Source organism: Arvicola amphibius, chromosome 12 (genome assembly GCF_903992535.2).
Source record: "Arvicola amphibius chromosome 12, mArvAmp1.2, whole genome shotgun sequence".
Classification (NCBI taxonomy): domain Eukaryota; kingdom Metazoa; phylum Chordata; class Mammalia; order Rodentia; family Cricetidae; genus Arvicola; species Arvicola amphibius.
Genome location: NC_052058.2, coordinates 153,017,022 through 153,040,434, shown reverse-complemented (window position 1 = coordinate 153,040,434; position 23,413 = coordinate 153,017,022). Strand labels below are relative to the sequence as shown.

The 23,413-nt window shown below is 39.0% G+C and overlaps 1 protein-coding gene across 2 annotated transcripts in view; it reads left to right on the top strand.

Moving 5' to 3' along the window:
* Positions 1-23,413, top strand: part of Hdgfl3 (HDGF like 3) — a 53,020-nt gene that overhangs the window by 10,616 nt on the left and 18,991 nt on the right. For both annotated transcript variants that reach the window (XM_038314083.1, XM_038314082.1), the window contains exon 2: positions 20,888-20,964. In XM_038314083.1, coding sequence (XP_038170011.1) covers positions 20,888-20,964 — 77 coding nt within the window. The remainder of the gene's footprint in view (positions 1-20,887; positions 20,965-23,413) is intronic.

Here is a 23,413-nt window from a genome sequence, read left to right as displayed (position 1 = left end):
CATGATAGTTTTATATTTAATTTGATGTAAAATTAGGTTGACTACCAATAAATCAGTTTTTACTGATTTAAAAGCGTGGTTTTGGTCTGCTAGGCCAAAGGAAGTTAATCTGTTGTGTATTCTCTGTGTTTATATGGAATAATTGTTGGGTTTTAGAAAATGATGATTTACTTACATTCTTGAACTTTGTATTTTGATACAGCTACAATCTTATATGAAAGTTGTGTAAATATAAGGAATGAAGCTGGTATTCTGTTAGATATGTTAATCATCCAGGCCTACAGATTACTTGTTTTCAAATGGTTTTAAAATACAAACTGAAAGCCGGGCGGTGGTGGCGCACGCCTTTAATCCTAGCACTCGGGAGGCAGAGGCAGGCGGATCTCTGTGAGTTCGAGACCAGCCTGGTCTACAAGAGCTAGTTCCAGGACAGGCTCCAAAACCACAGAGAAACCCTGTCTCGAAAAATCAAAAAAAAAAAAAATACAAACTGAAACTTTTCAACGTTCACCTTCTAATTTTTGACTATATCTGTATCTACCTTGAAGCTATTATAATTTCATGTATGTAACTTACTGACTAATAAGCACCATATATTTGGTAATTGCATATTTATTTACAGTCTTACTATATAATGTTCCCTGGCTGATATTGAGGCTCTGGAGTTGGCTTGAGTTTACAGTGCTAAACCTTCTGTGACTAAGGATAAGGACTGTTAGGTTCACAAAACTGACAGGTCTCCAAGGCAAGTTTGTGGAATACAGACTGTGGAAGGAGAGAATCCACTCCCAGAAATGACTGTTTTACCTCTGTAAGCACTAGAGCACTCACACATGAAATAAGTGCATGTAAGAGGAGAAACATGTTTAAAGGAGGACTCTTGAAGCTTTTATATATTTATGTGCCATTAATCTGCACTGACACCCTATATAATAAGTATTACTATCCCTCCTTTTACAGATGGGAAAACTAAAGTCTAGAGAGATCCTAGGTATCTCCTCCAAGTTGCCGAATTATAGTAATTGATAAGCTCAAAACCTACTTCCCATTCTTACTTTAAACTAGCCGGTAGAGTGTGTGCTTTGCCTCTGGCAATGCAAGTGCAGCAAGAATTCTAGTTGGTCTTAATTAACCAAAACCTAGAGTTAGATACAGGGGTTAAAGCTGAAGGTCAGAGAGACAGCAGTAAGTCACTAGAGAGACCTTTTACCTCTACCAATGCCCAGACTGAAGGGACGACCCTCAGACTGCCTAAACTACACTGTGACTGTGTCCCCACCAAACCTGACTCCTCACTCCAGTGAGTTTCTGTCTCTTCCCTTTTATATTCCTCTCTCTGCCCAGCCGTATTGCTCCTGTCTCCACTTCCCCAGTGCTGGATTAAAGGTGTGAGCACCACCACCTGGATCTGTTTCTGAGCTCTTGTGTAGCCCAAGGTGACCTTGAACTCACAGAGATCTGTCTGCCTCTGTTTCCTGAGTCCTGAGATTAAAGGTATATACCACCACTCCTGTGACTTAGCTTTGCACTCTGATCTTCAGGCAAGCTTTATTTATTAAAATACAAATAATATTATCACTACATGTTTATTCATCTTTTCATTGAGCAGTTGTTTATTGAGTGCCCATGCTCCAGGCCCTGGTCTAGAGGCAGGATTTACACATGGGCAGAAGACCCTGTCTCCTAGCGTTGTAAATAGCCAAGAGGAGATGCTATGTGCTAGCAGGGCTGAGGAGTGCAGGGAAGATGTTCTGTGTTACATAGAATATTCAGAGAAAATCCCTTCAATAAAATGGCATTTAAATAAAGCTCTGTAGAGAGAGATCACTAAATCCTGATGAGCCCACTTTTACATTTGTTCTGTTGCTTCTTCCCTTCCTGCACGTAGTACTTAAAGGTAAAATGGTAGTACTTTCTGAAATGTATGATTTAAGATGACTTCCAGTGTTGTTATTTTGGAGATGAGAAAATTTAAGTCTATTAATCTAGGCAACCAACTGAGTTGCCTAGAGTTGCGGTCAGTTAGTAGGAAGTGTTTTACTAACATTGGCGGCCTTTGTCCACTTGTCCGGCATGGAGGAGGAAGTGAAAGTGAATAAGGAGTCACTCTGGGTTTGACACTCTGCTTTAGAAATCATGACTTGGACTGGAGAGATGGCTGAATGGGTAAGAATGCTTGCTCTTCTAGACAGCTCAAATTTGGTTCCCAGTACCCACACTGGGTGGGTCATAACTGCCTATAACACCAGCTCTAGGAGATCTGACATCAGATAACTTAATAACTATGCACAAGTGTACAGTTTAGTAATGTAATATCACCTCCATCTATCTCTAGCACTTACTTTTTCCTGTAAAACTGAAGCTCTATGTTCCTTAAACAGTAACTATTTCCTGCCTGCTAACCCCTGGCAAATTCTGTTCTGCATTCTGTCTATGCATGTGATTGTCTAAGCATCTCCTATAAGTAGAATTATATATTATGTATGTTTTTGTGACTGGCTTATTTTACTTAGCATAATCTCATCAAGATTCGTCCATCATGTTGTGTCAGAATTTCCTTTTCTTTCAAAAACCAAATAATGTTCCTTTGTGTGACTGAAGAACTGGAGTCCTTGGACAAGGCCTGATTCTAGTGAGGTCCAGTAGAATAGGTATGGCCACTTACTCTCCGAAAACCAAACGGAAGAGGTTCTGATGAAACATGTCTTAATCAGGGCTGCCACTGCTGTGATAAAACACCCTGACCAAAAGTAGCTCAGTGACCCTCACACACACTTATTTTATTAGCAGTTATATTACTACATCAAAAATAACGTTAGCTTCCTAATTAAAATACCTAGAGTTGTGTGATCCTAAAACTGCACACACACTGATAATTTCTTCCTTCTGTTTTCTTTCCCTGTCAGGAGCACACACCCATAAAAAGGGTTTTTATTTTGTTTTTAATTTGCTTATTTTTGTGTTGAAACTTTTCAAAAGACACCAAAACCACCTTTATATTTTGCCTTTAAAAAGAGATACTTTACAGAGGGATGCGTTAAATCCTTAGAGTGGTATTATATTACTACTGTAAGTTAAACTTTTGAGACATTGGATAAATTATAAGACTTGTACATTGCTTCAGTGACTCTTGCCATTTGTCTGTTATCATTTAGTGCACATGTCCTTGTTTCCAGAGGTGTGTGAGGTAACTGCTACAATCCACCTGAAATTATCTAGGGTATCTCTCTCAATGGTCTTTGCATTGTTTCTTCCTTGCCCGGAGGCTCTGTGTTCCTTTGTGTTGTGCTTTATCTCCATCAAAAGCCGTTCTTCCCAGCATCTTACCCACATCTGTGCTCCTTAAAATGTTTTTCTCAGTAAAGAAAAATAGAATGTTAACACTGATGACATAAAATAAAAAAAGCCAGAGTGGAATCTATAAACACCCCAGATAACTTGTAGAGTCAATGCTACAGAAAACAGCCAAGTAGAAGTCAGACTCTGAGAAGAAAAAAAAAGAACAAAAATAAATTATTAGAGGGAAATGATAATTAATGACATATACTGTGAGAAAGTCAACTTTCTGAAACATCAATTCCAAAAGATAGAGCAGATAAATCAAGATTATCAGGAAAAGCTCAGACTTACTTTAAAGGAAAGACATGAGTTTAGAATGAGGTGACATTTAACATGCTTTACAAAACATGCCGTTAAAGTCTTAGACTTATAATTCTGAATGTTTCCAATCAATGAACTGTGTTGGGATTTTGGATTTTAATTGGATTTAAGTTCCCTCTATGGGTTAATATAGGAAGAATTAATATAACAGTGTGGTTTTCTTTTCCATAAATGTAGTTTACTTCTCTATTTATTTAGGCCTTTAAAGATATATAAATTTCTACACATATATTTTAGTCTAATTGCTGATATTATTATGTTTTATTTTTGTTTCTATTCTTTGAAATGTATGTAAAATAACAGATGGCCAAGACAAAACACTTCTGAACAAGAATAAGATGGTGAAACTTTATAAGACAGCAAAACATAAAAGTGAGTCCAGAAACTGGTCCCCAGATGGTGACGTCCACAGGAGACGACAAGTGTGAGGTTACAGATGGGGAGTGTTCTCATGTAAAACTGGCATGCTTAGTCAGTCATGCATGTGTTAGGTTACAGATAGGGAGTGTTCTCATGTAAAACTGGCATGCTTAGTCAGTCATGCATGTGTTAGGGTTTTTTGGTTTTGTTTTTGACAGATAACCAAACTGGTTTAAAGAGCAATTGTTTTTGCTCATAGCTGTAGAGGTTTAAGTCCATAGTCCTCTGGTTCCATTTCTTTTTGTCTGAAGGAAGCAGAACACCATAGTAGAAAGGGCATGATAGAACAGAACTCCACTTCATTGTAGCCAGGAAGCAGTGGGGAGTAGCACCATGGGGCAGGGGCTAAGTTAGACCTTCAGAGGCACGCCTCCAGTTACCCACGTCCTCACTAGCCCACACCTGAACAATTGCATTACCTCCCAACAGTCAGTCGGTTGATTGAGTCAGGGCCTTGTAATCTAATCATATCTGAAAGTGCCCTCACAAGCATCCAGAGAGGTGCTCTACTCACTTCCTAGATGTAGTTAATCCTAACCAAGATGACAGTCAAGGTCAGTATCATATTAGATATCCAAATGAGTTAACTGTCATGGCATCTATGTAAAACCAAGCATCTGTTTTTATACCATATACAAATGTCAGGTGAAAACGTGAAGGGATTTTCAGGATGTCTGAGGACCCAGAAGAGATGAGCTATAAAAGGAAAGATTGGTAAAATTTGAGATCATTAAAATCAACTTTTTAAAAATTCCATAATGAAGTTTCAAGGGTAAGCCACAGATGGGAAAGGATGCTCACAACACATGGAACCTATAAAGCTCTAATGTATATAATGAATCAAGTAAACAAAGACAGGCAGCTCAATAGAAAAATGAACAAAACTACACAAACAGCCATTTCATTGAAGAAATATATAATGCTTATAAGTATAATACCTATAAGAAAATGCTCACAGAAATGCAAATTAATTTTATGGGAATGCCAGAAATTAAGAAATTTATAAGTATCATATATTGCTGATGGTATGATACAAAAGTGATTCTTTAACAGGACTGATGGATTATATAAGGGTCCAGCACTTAGGAATACAATTTATATTGTAAATTGAATGTTTTGTGTTTTTCTGATTCAGCATCTGTAATTTCCATAGTACATATATCTCTACCTCTAGACGACAAGAAATGTAGCTTATATATATGGGATTTATTAGAGTGGCTTACAGATTGTGGTTCAAGTATTCAATAATGGTTATTCCCCAGTAGGCCAAGGATCCAGAAGTTGTTAGTCCATGAGACAAGATGTCGCAGCAGTTCCAGTCAGGTGCTAGAGTCCCCAAGGAATCCTAGTGAGCTGCTGTTCTGCATTCTATCTTGGAATTCCAAAGAAATCGGTTCTAATCCTAGTGAAGGAGCCCCACCAGCAGGGCAGATGAACTAGCCAGTGAGAATGAGGACAACCAGGCAAAAAGGAAAGCCGCCTTCTTCCATGTCCTTTCAGATAATCCAATCCAGCAAATCCACAGGTGTGCCCAGCTGCTTGGTTGATACCAGATCAGATGTTCTCAGGTCGACAACCGAGATTAACCACCACACTAAACCTTGTTCCGGGTGCTAGGAATTAAACATTGAACAGTATGGAAAATGTTTCTGTTCTTGTGACATTTTTAGTGTAGAAGGAACTTGTGGATAAGCCAGCAAAATCACATGTAATGTAACCATAAGAGAACAGGAGATGAAGCGAGCTTAAGAGGGTGCTTATGATGTAATGCTGAGGTGTCAGGCATGAGGGGGTGTATGTGTCTGCATGATCGAGGGAAGACCAATCTGAAAATGGCAATGTTTCAGCAGATTTTATTATTCTGTGGGAGAAATCCATACGGCTCCTGAAGGAGAAGCAGCAGAGAGGTTGGAATAGTCACGAGCAAGTAGGTGAATGAAGCTCACGCGACTGCCCTGCAGGTGACGAGTTCTTCCAGGCGGATCTTAGATCTCTAACCTAGTTAGAGTGTTTTCGGGGGTGAAAAGTCATTGGGGATTTTCAAGCAGACAAATGACAGTCTGATTTATCTTCAGGAACTGTAGGATTGAAGCTGGGTGCACAGTTGGGCAGGGTAAAGATTGGGGATGTTGAATGGAAGGATCTTTCTGGAGACTTGTAAAAGTTTGGGACTTAGATGATTAACAAGGACTGGGGAGAACAGTGGACTTGGAAAGAAGTGCCTTGTTTGGTGATGCTTCTTAGCAGTATAATTGGAAGAAGTTAGTGGTCACCAAGGTAAAATGCCTTTGAAGAAAATTAAATCAACAGTGTCTTCCCAGTGTCTGATAGGAAACAGCTGCGTAGATGGTGATGCCGGTTACTTGGGCAGTAATCAGCAGGTTAGGAAATAAGATCAAATTTTTTAGGACAATCTCCGTATGTGATCTTAGGCTCAGAAAGCTCTGACATTTGGGTATTTACAAAATGAGACTCATCAATTTATAGATTATAAGATGAGACTTACAGTTTATAGATGACATTTAAAGTCATGGAGATCACTAATAGAATAAGTGAAAATACAGGCGACTCATGAGAAGAGGTAGATCGTGAGGTAGGGGTGTGGGGGGAGGAGGAGGAGGAGGAGGAGGAGGAAGAAGAAGAGGAGGAGGAGGAGAAAAGAGATTGGTCCTGGAACTCGAAAGAAGTATCTCCAAAGACATAGACTGTATTGGGAGGTCTGTGTGCTATGGAAATAACAAATGTGAGGGTAAAATACAGCAGAAAATATTTTTAAAAAATTCTGTATAGAAATGAAGAAATGATATAGGCAGTTTGATGAAGGGCAAATTATAATGGCCAATACAGCTATGAAAAGATGTTTAACCTAACCCATCAATCAGAAAATGTCAATTTAAAAGAGAAGTGATAGCCAAATGCTATCAAAGATGGGAAAGGAGTTCCTTTTTATACCTTGGTAGAAATAGGAATTGCTGCAACCCTTTTGAAAACAGTCTGCGTGATTATTCAGGTCTGGACGGCCGGGAAACGAACAAGCGGTCTCTGTTTATAAATTGGATCTGTGCCACTTGGTCTATGCCAATTTCAAGAATTTTCATAGTGAAGAGAAAAATAAAATTCCTTCTTTCTCTGTGTGTGAGAAGCATCATAGACACTATCCTTCCCCTCAAAAAACACCCACCACTGCTAAACATATTTACCTGAGAGTGTGCACATCTGGGGGAACATGGAAAAGTAAGCCTGTCTCTAAAAACAAGCTTGTCTCAAAAGTAAGCTTGTCTCCATGATCAAACAGCACCTGTGACATGTCCGTTTGTGTAATACGGATGCACACATGTAGATGATACCAACAGATAGTCATCACAGTAACGCTCTAAAGGGATAATTAATTTTAAAAATAAAGGACTAGTTGGTAAGCCCTCGCTACCTTTTTATTAACCTCCCAGTGTTGGTTCAGGTGGAAAAATCTTTACATTCATTGAGGTTTAAGTCATATTATTTTGCTTGAGAGAAATAAACAGAACTGTTATTATTTTATGCTTTTTACTACTGTTTATTTCCATGTTCATTTTGTTACTCTCACTTTCCAGTTTTAACCATCACCTTTATTTTGGTATAAACTCAATAATATGAGACTAATATTGAACATTGGGACAGTTTAATAGTTAAAGCTACAAACAGCAGTGCTCAACTGAGTGTAAATTGTGAATACAATTATCTGATATCCTCTATTGTTAAACATATTTACTCAGTAGACAGAAGGTTTATATACTGTTCGGTTTTAGAGAAGGTTTAGAGAAGAAATATTTAAATTATTACTGATTTTTAATTTTAAAAGGAAATAGCATAATACCTGTCAGCTTGTTGGGTGTCTGTGTTTTTGCTAACTACTGTTCATAACACGTGATATGTAATCTATTTAGTTTTCTCTTGTCGTTTGTCTTCAAGCATAATTTTGTGTTAAGCCATAATTTAACTGATATGACTTCATTGTTTTCTCATTTTTCTCTGTTGAAACTATGTTTTATCTCTACTTACATGATGTTGGCCTTTCTCCTGCCTCTTTGGGTGAGATCTGCTAATGAAAAATCCTGAAATTAGTTCTAGTTAAACACACACAAATCATTAATAAATATAGTGAATTCTGTGTAATGAATAAAACTTTGTGTTTTACTTTCAGCCAGTTTTTCCTGTCTAAAGTAATTTCTTTAGACCTCCTGAATGCTGGCCTATTACAGTAGGAAAGGTTCAAGTAATATTTCTGACCTTGTCTACCTTTACACCCACTGTCCACCCATTCTTACTAGCCGGGGCTTCAGCCATCAGTCACCTCAGGATGGAAGTGGGGTAGACACAGCATGAAAGTTTTTTGTTTTGTTTGGGTACAGGGTGCTCAAAGTTCTTACTTGTACTTGACTAACAACTGGGGAGCTGGTGTTTCTGTTGCCTGGTCGAGGCAACTGTTAAAAGCCAATTCTTTGCTTGTGGGTTCTTTGCAACTTCTTAATGACCTCCTAATTGTCTTTATGATATTACTTACTGGTCTGTTTTATATGTTACTATTCCAAATTAAATACCTTCATAACAGATTACTGTAAAATTTAGCTTAAAACAGCACACATTATTTCATAGTTTCTGTCTGTGTGGATTCTTTGACTCTGACTCTTCACAAGAGCACAGTTATCTTAAGGCTTGATCTGAAGATAGATCCACTTTCAATACGTATAAGTAGTTGGAAGGAATGGTTTGTTGACCTAAGGAGTTCATTTCTTCACAGCTGTCAGTCAGAGAATGTTCTGTATATCCATACCTTGTGGGCTGGATAGAACAGGTTATAGAGAATGTTCTGTGTATCCCATACCTTGTGGGCTGGATAAAACAGGTTACAGCACAGCAGAAGTCATTGTCCTGATTAACCTAGAAGTGGTATCCAATCACGTTTGTCATGTTCCGTTCATTACTAGTATGTAGCTAGATTTAGCCTGCACTCTAGGAGGGAGATTTCACACACAACAGTGACTCAGGAATGGAGTTCCTAGGAGCCTAGAAGGGAGATTCCACACACAGCAGTGACTCAGAAATGGAGTCACTAGGTACCATTTTAAAAGCAGCCTACAACTCTCAAAGCAGTAGCCTTTCTGGGATGACCTTATCTTCAGCCCCTGAGTAAATGGACAGCCTATCAGTGGTCTTTTTCCTGGTCATCTTTTAGTGTTTTCAGCTTGTTTTTCCCCTGCAGTCACCGCCTTACCTCCAGATGGCCCTCTTGGACAGGATTTAATTAAATCCCAGACAGTCTTGTGGGTGAGCCATGGAGTTTGGCGTTCTTTACAGGAATCCCTGGCAGTCATCCTCAGTTTCATACTGCCATCAGAGTACCTAACCAAATGATTCTGTCTTCAGCCTCTCTCAAGGATTCCATGGATTCGAATCATCTAAAGATTTAGAAGACATACCTTGGGCTCTCAAGTGACCTTATTTTTCTTAGTTGAAGTCCTGGAGAAAAGGGCAAAGGAGAGCCACAGCATACCAGAATCTTCTCCATTTCCTGCCGCCTCCACCTTGTTTGTTATGCAAGAGTAAAATTTATGTGGATTTTGACTATATTCTTCCCAAATGGGAAGTTCGTTCTTGACCTCTTTTTGGAACATACTATCTTTTATTTTGCATCTCCAGCAAAAACTGACACTTGGGTAGCTTTGTGTTCACATCCTGTCTCTTGGTGTTTGGCTTCTTCCTGCTTGTTTACCTGGGACTGTTTACCCTCAACGTAACTACGAGAAAAGCAGTTACTAATTTATTAAACCAAACCCTACAACCTGATGAAGAGAAGGGGGCAGGTTAATACAAACTGGGGTGGGGAGGGCAGGATGAGAAAGCACTAAATATCTCATTTTGAACTATAATAAATATCTTAATTGTATAAACATTATTTTGATCATATTTTTAAAATAACTGCTGATAGAATTTTAAATGAGGTATTTACATTACAGTTTACAGGGAAATGCATATAAAGAAAGAGATTGTGTTTAAAGGTTCGTATTACTAGCATAAATTATTTTTATTTGGACTGACAAAATCCAACAATATAACTTTTATAAGAGACTGACTTCACAAAAGAGAATAGAAAGCAAAAAAAAATGTCCCAAATTGGAGAAGAGATTTAAATGAACAAAAAGATGACAATATTTACATGACATTAAAAGTACACATTGTCACATATCTTGTAACCAGGATTCACAAGTGTCTCAAGTAAAACAATTAACTTCACATGGTCATTTTTATTTAAAATTTTTAGCGAGAGTCATTGACAGATCAGAATAAAGCATTAGGTTCTTTGCCTTATTAAAATATACTCTAGAGAGTCATGCCTATGATTAGGAAAATTTCACTGGAGGAGGACCAGCTAAGAATCCTGCCTGGGGAGCTATTAAAGTTCCTAAAAATAAAGATTCTTTTTTTAAAAAAAAATATAGTAAAATATAATAAAACAAAAGCTAACACATAGGAATTGAACAGAACAAACCAAAAGGAAAACAAAAGGAAACAGCCTGAGAGAAGGCACAAGAAACAGAGACCCACACATTGACACACCCAGGAATCCCATAAAAATACTAAACTGGAAGCCATAATATGTACACAAAGGACCTGATGCAGACCTGTGCAGGCCCTGTGTATGCTTCTCAGTCTCTGTGAGTTCATGTGTACATTGATCATGTTGATTTAGAGGGCCTTGTTCTTCTGGTGTCCTCCATGCCCTCTGGCTCTCTCCCTGAGCCCTGAGAGAGGAATTTGATGGAGATATCCCATTTAGAGCAGTATGTTCCAGGGTCTTACTCTCCACATAATGTCTATTTGTTCCCATCAGCTGCAGAGGAAACTTCTCTGATGATGGCTGAGCACTGATCTGAGTATAGCAGAATGCCACTAGTTGTAATTTTATTGCTACTTAAAAAAAAGAACAGTATTATTTGGTTTTACCTAGGTCCCTGGCTATCTAGTCTCAGGTCCACCCAAGCAGTGAATAGGGGTTCCACCTCATGGAGTGGGCCGTAAGTCAGATATCATTTGCTTGCTCCCACAAACTTTGTGACACCATTGCCTTAGCATATCTTGCAGTCAGGACACCATTGTAGATCAGAGGTTTTGTGGCTGGGTTGGTGTTTATGTTTCTCTTATAGTAGCATGCAGTGTACCTACCTGTACTAAAGAGGCTAGATCTTAGGGGTGATAGCTCTATCTAAGCACCAGTTGGACTTCTCCATGTTCGGTGAGTTGTGTAGGTGTTGTCTTCAACAATGGGGCCTTGTCATTAGTTTATGGAGAGCAGTCTGTTGTCTTGGCAACAGTCTGGGTTCTGTTGGGATTCCAATGTAACCCCTTGGCCAACAACTCAATTAGATGTAATCCCGGTACTGGAAGCTTTATTTAGTAACAAGAGATGGCCAGTTGGGGCTCTGTCTCCCTATTATTTTGTGATTTTATTTAGATCACCTTCATATATGTAAATATTTTAGGAGGCTTCTACTATATTAGGTTTCCACACTACCCCTCAGATGGCCCTTAATTTTAGCTGGCTCTCCCCCTATTCCCTCTCTCATCCTCTTCTCTCTCTCCCCACTTGTTCCTCACTGTTCTAGCCCCCTCCTGTCCATAACTATTCTATTTCCTTTTCCTAATGAGATCTATTTGTCTCCTCACTTCCTTACTTTGTAACTAACCTCTGGTTCTTTGGATTGTAGCTTGGTTATCATTGACTTAACTGATATTCACAAAGAAGTGTATGCATACCATATTTGTCTTTCTGTGTCTGAGATACCTCACTCGGGATTTTTTTTTTTTTGGTTCTATCTGTGTACCTCCAAATTTTATGAATCCACTTTTTAAACAGCTGAGTAATGCTCCAGGATGTAAATGTGCCATATTCTCTTCATCCATTTGTCTGTTGAGGGACATCAAAGTTATTTCTAATTTCTGGCTATTACGAGTAGAGCAGCAGTGAACAAGTTTGAGCAAGTATCTCTGTGATAGAATGAAGTGTCCTTTGGGTATATGCCCAAGAGTGGTATAACTGGATCTTGAGCTAGATTGAGTCCCATTTTCCTGATGAGTTGCCATAATAATTTCCATACTGTCTATCTATACAAGTTTGCATTCCCACCAGCAATGAATGAGTGTTCCCCTTACTCCACATCCTCACCAGCATGTGCTATCACTTGTTTTTATTGTTCTTAGCCTTTCTGAGTGTTTTAAGATGAAATTTCAAAGTACTTTTGATTTGCATTCCCTGATGACTAATGTGCTGGCTAGTTTTATGTGCTGGCTAGTTTTATGTCAGCTTGACACAAGCTAGAAATACCTGAAAGGACGGAACCTCAATTCAGAAAATGCTTCCGAAATAAGATCAGGCTGTAGGTCATTTTCTTATTTAATGATAGATGAGGGAGGGCCCAGCCAATTGTGGGTGGTGTCATCCTGGGCTGGTAGTCTTGGCTTCTATAAGAAAAGCAGGCTGAACACTCCTCCAAGACTTCTGCATCAGCTCCTGCCTGCAGTTTCCTGCTTTTGAGTTCCTGTCCTGATTCCTTTGATGAACAGTGATGTGCAAGTGTCAGCAAAATAAACCCTTTCCTCCCAGTTTGCTCTGGTCATGGTGTTTTCTTTCAATAGTAGCCCTAAGAAAGCTAATGGTGTTTAAGATTTCTTTGTTTTTCAGCCATTTGAATTTCCAGTTTTGAGACTTCTGTTTAAATATGTATACAATTTTTAATTAGGTAATTTGTTTCTTTATACCTAGTTTTTGAGTTCTTTATATACTTTGGATATTAATTTTCTATCAGATGTGAAGTTAGTAAAAAAAAATCGTTTTTCATTCTGTAGGCTGACACTTTGACAAAATTATTTGACACTGACAAATGTTGATGCCCTTTGCCATGTAGAAACTTACTGGTTTATGAGGTCCCATTTATTTATTAATTGTTGATCTTAGTGCCTGTGCTAATAGTGGTCTGCTCAGAAAGTCTTTTCTCTTGCCAACGTTCAAGGCTATTTCCTACTTTATCTTCTGTCAGGTTCAGTGTATCTGATTTTATGTTGAGGTCTTTGATCCATTTGGAGTTGAGTTTTGTGCAGGCCTAGGAGTATAGATCTACTTGGATTCTTCTACATGCAGCTATCTGGTTTGATCAGCACCATTTGTTGAAGACGCTTTCTTTTTTTCAGAGTGTATTTCTGGATGCTTTATCAAAAGTCAGATGTCCATAGGTGTGTAGATTTATGTCCGGCTCATGAATTCAGTTCCATTGATCAGTGTGTCTGTTTTTGTGCCAGCACCATGCTGTTTTTATTACTTTAACTCTGTAACACAACTTGAAATCAGGGATTGTGATAGTTCCAGCATTATTATTCAAGATTGTTTTAGCTATCTTGGGTTTTTTGCGTTTCCATATGAAGGAGAATGTTGTCCGTTCGATCTGTGAAGAATTGTGATGGGGTTTTAATGGGGATTGCATTGAATTTGTAGATTGCTTTCAGTAGGATAGCCATTTTTACTATGTTAATCCTACCAATTCATGAGTATAGAAGATCTTTACATCTTGTGATATCTTCTTCAGTTTCTTTCTTCAATGTCTTAAAGTTTTTATCATACGAATCTTTCACTTGCTTGGTTAGAGTTAACCCAAGATAATTTATATTCTTTGAGGCCACTGTGAAAGGTGTTCTGTCCCTAATTTCTTTCTCAGTCCATTTGTCATTTGGATATAGGGCTACTGATTCTCATGAGTTAATCTTGTATCCAGACACTTTGCTGAAGGTGTTTATCAGCTGTAGAAGTTCCCTGGTAGAATATTTAGGGTCACTTGTGTATACTATCATCTCACCTGCGAATAAGATACTTTGACTTCTTCCCTTCCAGTTTGTATCCCCTTGATCTCCTTCAGGTGTCATATTGCTCTAGCTAAGATTTCAAGTGCTATAGTGAGTAGGTATGAAGAGAGTGGACAGCCTTGTCTTCTTCCTGATTTTACTGGAATTGCTTTGAATCTCATTCCTGGCTCTAGCAGACCTCCTCCTCCTCATGAGGCCTCCTTTTCCTCTTCCCCTCACCCCACACAGATCTTTCCCTCCCAAGCCACCCCCATTGCTTTATCCCAGCCCCCAACTCCAGCAGGAGCCCACAGGCCACTCTGACAAGTAGGCTAACTGCAGATTTCCACCTCTCTCTCAGCTCCTTCAAAACTAATTAATACCCCAGTCTTATCCCCAGCTCTGCCACAAGCCACCTTCTGTGCCCCCGACATACCCCTGTCTACAGTGGAATAAAGATTCTTTAAAATTCCAACCTTGTGTTGAATTGGAGGCTCTAAAAGCAGTCTGTAGTGGGAAAAGGTGTTCTCTCCAGTCAGACGGGTTTCATTGGCTTTGTACTGAGAAAAGTTGGCTATGGAAATAGTCCTTGGCACATGGAGACCAAGAATAGTCCTTGGTACGTGATAGGTCCTCTAGCCATTTTTTTAAATGAGAATTCCATGCCCTGGGCAATTTTTTTTAGATAGGCTTTATAAGAACTGGTGCAAAATATGAAATGCATGACCATTTTATATACTTGTGTTTGTTATTTATTTCTAAAGAAAATGTAAATCTGTAGCACTAATTACTACTACAGAGGTAACTGGTTGTCACAGTTCAGAACATACCCTTTCTGATGTTTTATGTTTAAACGAACACACACGGAGTTTTATGGGATTGTCTTTTTTTTCATTGTGTATCCCCTTGACCTTGATAAATTACTAGCTTTTCAAGTCCGTACATAATAGATCGTGACTGAGGTTTATAGTAGTATATACTACTTAACATTTATTTAACCATTTCTACCTATACTAATGATCTTATGTTTCTTTGGGCTGGAGTGGTCCAGTGAACATTTTGGTTTCTTTATGTTTCCAGGCTCTTCTACACGATAGACTGTTTGCTAGCAGTAGAATTGTTAAACTATGGTGTGATTTTTAAATTTTACAATAAAAGGAATCAATTTCTTAAATATTTGCAGTAGCATTGCTAGTACTTATTTTGTCCATTTCCCTATACCCAGTTTCAGGCACATTTCTAGGTTTAGAAAACAATTCATTAAAACCACAGAAGTAGCCTAGCATTGTAGCTTGTACCTATAATCCAAACACTGGGGATGCTGAGGCAAGAAATGGTTAAACTTAAGAGCAGAGTGAAACCCTATCTCTAAATAAATAAGGAAAGCAATGATAGAGAAAACATAAGAAATGTTCTTCATAATCTTGAACTAGGAAATGTTCTTAAGCAAGATCCAGACTCATAAGCCACAAAGGAAAATGATTAATAGTTTTAATAAACAAATGGTGATGTCTGCTTATGCAGTGACATGTGCAGCCAGTCCTAACTCATCAGGAGGCTGACATAGAAGACTGGGAGCTTGAGGCAACCCTATGAGACACAGGAAGAACCTATATCAAAGAAGGAGTTCTGCATATGTGAGTATGGAGGTGCATTTGCCACAGTTTACATAGATAGAGATCAGAGAAAACTGGAGTCAGTTCCTTCTATCGTGAGTTCCTGGAGAGGAACTCAAATTCACGTAGCCAGGCTTGAGCAGCAGACACTTTCACCCTCTGAGCTATCTCCCAGCCCTCATTCAGCACTTTGTCCCCATCTCTATCTCTACCCCTTTTTCAGACACACAGCACGTAGAGTTAGGATTCAGCTTAAAATGTCTTCCGCTCAAGCTTTGCTGTATCAGCTGAAGTACAGCGTGACTAGAACAAGAGAGATTGTCGCAGTGCCAAGAGACAGATGTGCACAAGCATGCATTCCTGTGTCAGAGAGTGCTAAAATAATAAAGCAGAAGGGAAAAGTGATAGGGAAGGAAGTGGTTTTGAAGTAGGTCGTGAAGCGTCTTTCTGATAGAGTTGAACAGAAATATGAGTGAGGTGAAAGAGCTGAGCGTGCTCCCTTCTAAGAGGAGAGATCTTGCCCAGGAAGGAGCCTTCGTGTCTGTCCCTGGGCCCTGCCCCTTAGGACTTCTGACCCCCTCAACCTCCAGCTAGACTCTCAGGATGAATGGGCACACAAATTACTCACATTTGAGCCACCGTGTGGAATCCAATCCCTTGATCTCCATGTCATGATTACATTACCCTCGTGTTGTTGTATTTTAATCACTAATTCGTCCCCTAGTGAGGGAGAAATTCCTACTGTGTAGCTGTGGGGATGCCCAAATACCCAATACTGGGCAGATGTGACAGGCAGCAGACTATTAATTGCATTACTCAAAGCCTGGAGTGAAAAAAAGACATTATACATTCCACAGGCCCAATGGTAGCTCTACTCAGAAGCAGTGGACAGTGTTAAACAGGGCTGATAGTTTCAGTAGGATCAGGTGCCATGCATTTACCACAGGAGAATATGTTTGGTTATTAGAGTAATTTCAAGGGTTGACAGGGAACTGAATGCTGATCCTCGGGGATAGTAGGAGCTCTGCCCGTTACCTTTGATTGGAAAAGATTCTTTGTTCTTTTTTTTTTTTCAGTTTTTTTTTTCTTTCTCATGGTTTATTTTTTTTTATATTTAAAAATTTCCATCTCCTTCCCTCCTCCTCCCCCTCCCTCCGCTCCTCCTCCCCCTTCCCGCCCCTCCTTCTCCCCCTTCCCTCCCCTTCCCTCCACCCATACCTCCCCTCCCTCCCTCTCATGAGGGCCGTATCCATGGGTACAGGCTGGGAGAGCTGTCAGCTAGTGCAGTAGAGGCTGTCTTAATTATATAGATGTTGTTGAGCTTTCAAATCTCATTTAAGACAGCCTGTGGGTCACAGTTCTCTTTCACAGGGTCACACTTCAGATGCATTTACATTACAACTCATAAAAGTAATAAAGTTGCAGCCGGTGGTGGCACAAGCCTCTAGTCCCAGTACTCAGAAGGCAGAGGCAGGCAGATCTCACAGTTCAAGGCCAGCCTGGTCTAGAGTGAGTTCCAGGACAGCCAAGGCTACTTAGAGACCCTGTCTCCAAAAATAAATAAATAAGTAAGTAAGTAAATAAATAAATAATAAAAACAAATGATAACAAACAAACAAAAATAAAAACAAGCGAGCTCCATGTTCAGTAAAAGACCCTGTCCTGATGGAGTAAAATAGAACAATAGAAGAAGACACCCCATGGCCGCCGTGCCCTCTGCACAGGTGTGCATAGTTACACACAGCCTGTAATCTCCGCACTCAGAGGCTTAGTCAAACGGATATTGAGTTTGAAGTCAGGCGGGTTACCTAGTGAGACCTACAAAGGGAAAAAAAAACACCTCAGAATTATAATTTGCTTACATGTTCATTTATTTTAAACATGCAGAAGTAATACCAGCTTCATAGTAGTGTAAGAAATTTTAAAAGTTCACATGAAAACAAACCCATCTGATTCCTATTTTTAAAATGCTTGCAAGTTTTCAGTTTCTATAAGAATTTTTTTCTAAATGACTACATATTTAACAGGACTTTCTTAAAGAATTAGGAAAATAAGCATGCAGTCTGAATATAAAAAGCCTGATGATTTAGGGGACTTTATGTTAATACAAACACCATGGCTCATCTACAAGAACCACAAGAGACTGATAAGGGTGTGTCAAAATCGCCTAGAGGCTTCTTAAAACACTGATTCCTGGGGACTATAGTCCTGTGCCCTCTGATGTCTAGTATCTAAAAACATAGTTCATGCATGCATTGACTAGCTCTAAGATTGTTTACAGTCAGCAGACTAATTTTGGAACATGTTACAGTTAGAAAATATGTTCATTTTTTTTAATTTCAGAAACAAATGAGGCAAAATTATTCACACTGAAATGACTTGATTTTATCTTTTTGTTTGTTTGTTTTTGCTTTTCAAGATAGGGCTTCTTTGTGTAGCGCTGGACGTCCTGGAACCAGCCTTGTAAACCATGCGAGCTCAAACTCACAGAGATCTGTCTACCTCTGCTTCCTGAGTGCTGTGTTTAGAGGCGTGCGCCACCACCACCTGGCTTCGATCTTTATGGGTTTGATTAAAACAGCAGCAGTAAAGAAATACAAGAAATTTTCTATTTATATAATAGTCATTTTAGTCCTCTGATATAAAGGTTTTCTTTTGTAAATTATGACAACAAAAAGGAAATAGAAAAGGGAGAATTTTTCTCCTTTAATACCACTGACCTACACTTAGATGTTTATATTTTCCTATTCCTTCCTTGTGTCCATCTATAAAAGTGCATACATATAATTATAATCAATGATGAACATAAAGTATTTGCTTTCTTTTTTGCTTAACAAAGTCATGAGATATTTTCCCGTTATGATATGGTAGATTTTTTATCATATGACAACAAAGATTGATAAGCACTATTTGTCGTACCTAGATAAGTGAACAAGTCTGTTTGTGGGTGACACTGAGTCCTCCCAGCATGTCTGCAGTCTGGTGGGGCTGCTTCCCTAGTCACAGTGAATGTAGAGTGTGAAGGAAATCTTCCTAGAAGACAGGAAGTGGCAGAGAACTTAGGGGGTGGGCTCTGGCTTTTATAAAGCTAACTCAGGGATCCTGTGAGAACACCATGATCTCTTTCCCAGGACAGCGTCCAGGAGCTTCTTCTAGTAGAGGTACTACCACCTCTCCACATCCCTACACTGGGAACCCAGCTTCTAACACATGGAGAATTGGGGGATACACTCAGACCGTATTTAAGCAGTAGTATTAGGGAGAACATTTTAAAGATGATATAGCTACTACAGGGGCTAGGGAAATGACTATTTGTGGGGAAACAAGAGACCCTGAGTTCAGATCCTAGTGGAGTAGATCTATGAAGCTCATTGGCTGTCCAGCCTAGTGAATCCACTAGGTGAGCTTCAGGTTCAGGGAGATACCATGTTTCAAAAAATAAAGGTGGAAAGCAATTGATGAAAGGCCCCTGGTGTCCACCTCATGCCTCTGCATGCATGCACATGCCTAGGCTAATGGTATTAATAATTACCTAGCGCCTATTTATTGAGCACCTGGTGCTAGGGGTGCTAAAGTACCTTTCATTGATAGTCACAGTAGTGATATGTGTCATGTGAAGAGATGAAGAAGCTGCAGTTGAGTACTTTGTCCAGGCTCACATAGCCAGTAAGTGACAGTCATGACTTGTACCCATATCTAGCTAGCTTCCAGAGGAAAGCATGGTCAACAGGTAGATTTACAGTGTTAATCCTAAATTTCAGAGCCCCTCATTTGTCAGTGCAGGGTTTGAAATGTTCAAGGTAGAATTAGAAAGCTGTATTGTAACTAGAAACCATTTCTAGATAAGCATTTTGGGAAATTGCTGATGATCTCTTGGAGTTTATTTTGCTAACAAAATATTGTAAACAGATATTCATTTTTGTAATTGAACAATATGTGTCTCTGAAAAATGAGTTCAGAGAAGACAGAAAGAGAATAGCTTGCTGTTGCTTGTCTGTAAGTCCAGCATTCAGGGGGCAGAGGCTGGAGGACAGCCTTGGCTACGTAGTGGGTTCCAGGCCAGCCTGAGTTACAGTATGAGACCCTGTCTCAACACAACAACAAAATTAAAAATAGCATGCTTATAAATAATCGCATCTAGTTTCATGTTGTTGTATCATGATATGAGGAGAAGAATGACCATTTCTTGGAATATTCTAGGGAATTTTGACCTTATTCTATCTGAAGTTTTCAACCTCAGTGGCACTTAGAACTGGTAGATCTTGCCAGGCAGTAGTGGTGCATGTCTTTAATCCCAGCACTTGGGAGGCAGGAGGATCTCACTGAGTTCGAGGTCAGCTTGGTCTACAAAGCGAGTTCCAGGACTGTTATGTAGAGAAACCCTGTCATGAAAAGTTAAATAAATAAACAAACAAATAAATAAAAGAACTGGTAGATCTTGAGAAGTGCTGACTAACCTTTATTTAAAAAAAAAAAAAAAAAAAAAAAAAAAAACCAGAAATGGCTGAGCAGTGGTGGCCTACGCCTTTATCCCGACACTTGGGAGGCAGAAGCAAATTGATCTCTGTGAGTTTGAGGCCAGCCTGATCTACAAGAGCTAGTTCCAGGACGAACTCCAAAGCTATAGAGAAACCCTGTCTACAAAAACAAGAAAAACAGAAATTGCTCAGATACGTAACTAGGAATGATAGATATGCAACAAAAAGCTATAGAGTCTGGAACATGGAAGTGAAATAATAAATGTATATCTTTAAGTCTTATGTGGTTGGAGAGAGAAACTCAGCATGGTCCAGACCAATGGCTGCATAATAGTACATTATTAGTTCTTATACCCCCATGTTAAAATGTATTATAGAGATATGTGTTTGTCATTACTTTTAAAAGTACAGCTTTTGACATCAGACAGTGGTGGCGCACACCTTTAATCCTTGCACTTGGGAAGTAGAGGCAGGCGGATCTCTGTGAGTTCGAGGCCAGCCTAGTCTACAGAGTGAGTTCCAGGACAGGCTCCAGAGCAACACAGACACCTGCCAAAAGTCCAGCTTTTGTTTCATTTCACGAGAACAGATTTCCAGGAGTAGGATTAATTCTGTTGAGTCAAAAGGCGTGAATAGTTCAGCCTCAATAAATTATTGCAATGGATATAACTAATTTACAGTTTTAAATAGAACCAAATAGGATGTTTAGAAGAATTTTGCTAGGTTTGAGAAAAAACTTAGAATTTTTATTACACTAATACTATTTTGAAATTGGCAATAAATTATTAAAACATTGTTTCTATTGTGTTTACAACATTCTTTCATAACTGAATTTATCTTTAATAGATTGATGAACTCCCAGAGGGAGCTGTGAAGCCTCCAGCCAACAAGTATCCCATCTTCTTTTTTGGTACCCATGAAACGTAAGTTAACAAAATAGCCTAAGTTTCAATAGCTCTGATCTGACTCCACTAGATTACATATTAATATGTGATCTTTACTGTTTTGTGTTAGTTATTATGTCCTCTTATAAAATAACAGACTTAGTACATTTTATTACTGTAAGGTGCATAAGTTATTTTTGCATGTTGTAACAAAACACAACAGAAGCAAGTTTGGGAAGAAAATGTTTATTTTGCCTCGTGGCTTGAGGGGATTTCAGTTCCTCACACCAGGGAAGGCATGGTGGAGTCTGTGCAGGGAGAATATGTGGTGATAGGTTTTTACATGTGGACTAGGACTAGGACATGCAGAAAAGGCAAGCCGGGGCAGGCATGGCCATAACTTAAAAGGTACGTTTCTAATAACCTATCATTCATGCCTCACCCCATAAGACTCCATAACAAATTAACATCACTGTCTGCTACTAAATGTGTGAACATAAGAGCAGGGGAGAGGGGGCATTTCAAATTCAAACCATAAAATAAGTTTTTGTTCATAGAAGTCTTGATTACTGAAAGCACATCTTTGCTTTGAATGCCATTTCTGTTTCTATTTTAAGTGTTGGTTATCAACCCAAGTCTCCTTTCAGGACACTTGTGAAGTCCTAGAGCAATTGACTTACTGCTGGGACTCTGTACATGTCCCATTTTGAGAAGCGTCTTCCACTCATTTCTTAGAGGACAGTTATATTCTCTTAGCTCTTTCAGCTTTAGACCTAAAACAAACGTACCGCCTTTTAAAGATTTTCTAATTACATTTGTTAATATATGGATTCTAGTAATATATACGTTTATTTCCTTTTTTCACAGTAATCCAGAAGTGGGCACAGGTGAGGGTGGATAGACAGAGTTGCTCTAAGTGAGTTCTAAGAGTGGACCCTCTCTCAGATCCTACCATTTCTTGGTATTACCCTGTGTGCCTGTTCGTGAGAGCCTCGCTATGTAGACCACATTGGCCTTGAGCTCACTGAGATCCCTCTGCTTCTCCTCCTAAGTGCAGAGGTTAAAGTCATTTGTCTTCACACCTAGCGCATTGACTTTATTTAAATACTAATGTCTCCGTTGTGCATGTGCATCTTCTAGGGAGAGGGAGAGAGAGAAGCGTGAAAAACAAGGATGACTTGTAAGGAAATGGCGAGAAAGGTCCCTGATCACTTCTGCTTGCACTCACTCCAGTGTCAAGAATTTGGTCATGGAAGCGCACACAGCCATAGGGAAGCTGGGAAATGGTTTCCAGTTTAGCAGTTCTAAAATATGGGAGAAGTAATAATCTGTTAATGAAAGACAAAAGAAGAAGAGCATGGTTTGGGGACAATTTGCAGTCCTGCCACACTCTATCATTTACTTTCATTTAAATGTTAGCAGAGTTTGAAATGAATCTTAGCTTGCTATTTCTCCCATTCTAACTTCACCTCATTCCGGTCTTGAAAGCACCAGGGTAAAGTCCCGAAGACAGAAACTTATTTTCTTGTGTGAGAGATAATGTGTATCTTTCAGGAAATAATTTTTAAGGGCTTTTTGGTATTGTTTTGAGTTTAGTTTACTTTGGCTTAATTTTGTTGTTGTTGTTGTTCTGTTTGTGTGTGTGTATGCGTGTGTTACTAGACTAGCTACAAGTCCTCAAGGAGGCAAGAAGCTAAACCCAAGTCTTATTTTCATCTAATAAACACTGCATATACCTTTTCTTAGGTTGCTAGAAAGCTTAGAAGAAAATGTTTTACCTATAAATACAATATGCTTTGTGATACATATTTTATTTACCTCACTCCTGACCTTATTTTATATGCATACCATTGTTCTGAGTTTTCCTTAGAATAACCTGTTTCAAATTATCTGGCTGCATTTTTTGGGACAAGGCAAAAGTTAACTTAAAAAAAAACTCACTTCTACTGTATGCACCATTTACTAAAATTATGTGTTTACTTTTATTCCCTTAGTAAGTATTTGTTTTTTAAGGTATTCTGTATATCAGTGGAAGTGGAAATCTGCCCTTAAAGACCTGCCAACTGGTACACAAACTTTAGGCAGCTTAACCCACAGTTGTTTCCTATGCATAGATCAATGATCACAAAAGTCAAAGGCCAGAGTAATAATTCCTGTTAAGTTTCCTTGAAAGTGAAGTAGCCATATAATGCCCACTTTTTATCATGTTCATGTTGTTCATCAAATAAAACTTTAACCTACCCATCCCTCAAGAGTTTTATTCTTGGTTGTGTATTTGAGCACTCCACTCCCTCCTCCAGCTCTTCCTGGACCCACACTCCTTCCCTGCTCCTTCCCTGCTCCTTCCCTGCTCATTCAGCTTTGTGTGTTTTCTTTGTAACCACCAAGACCAATTTGTGCTGCCCAAATATTCTTGGATGTGTGGTATCTTAGTTTAGGTTCCTATTAATGTGAAGAGACACCATGACCACGGCAACTCTTATAAAGA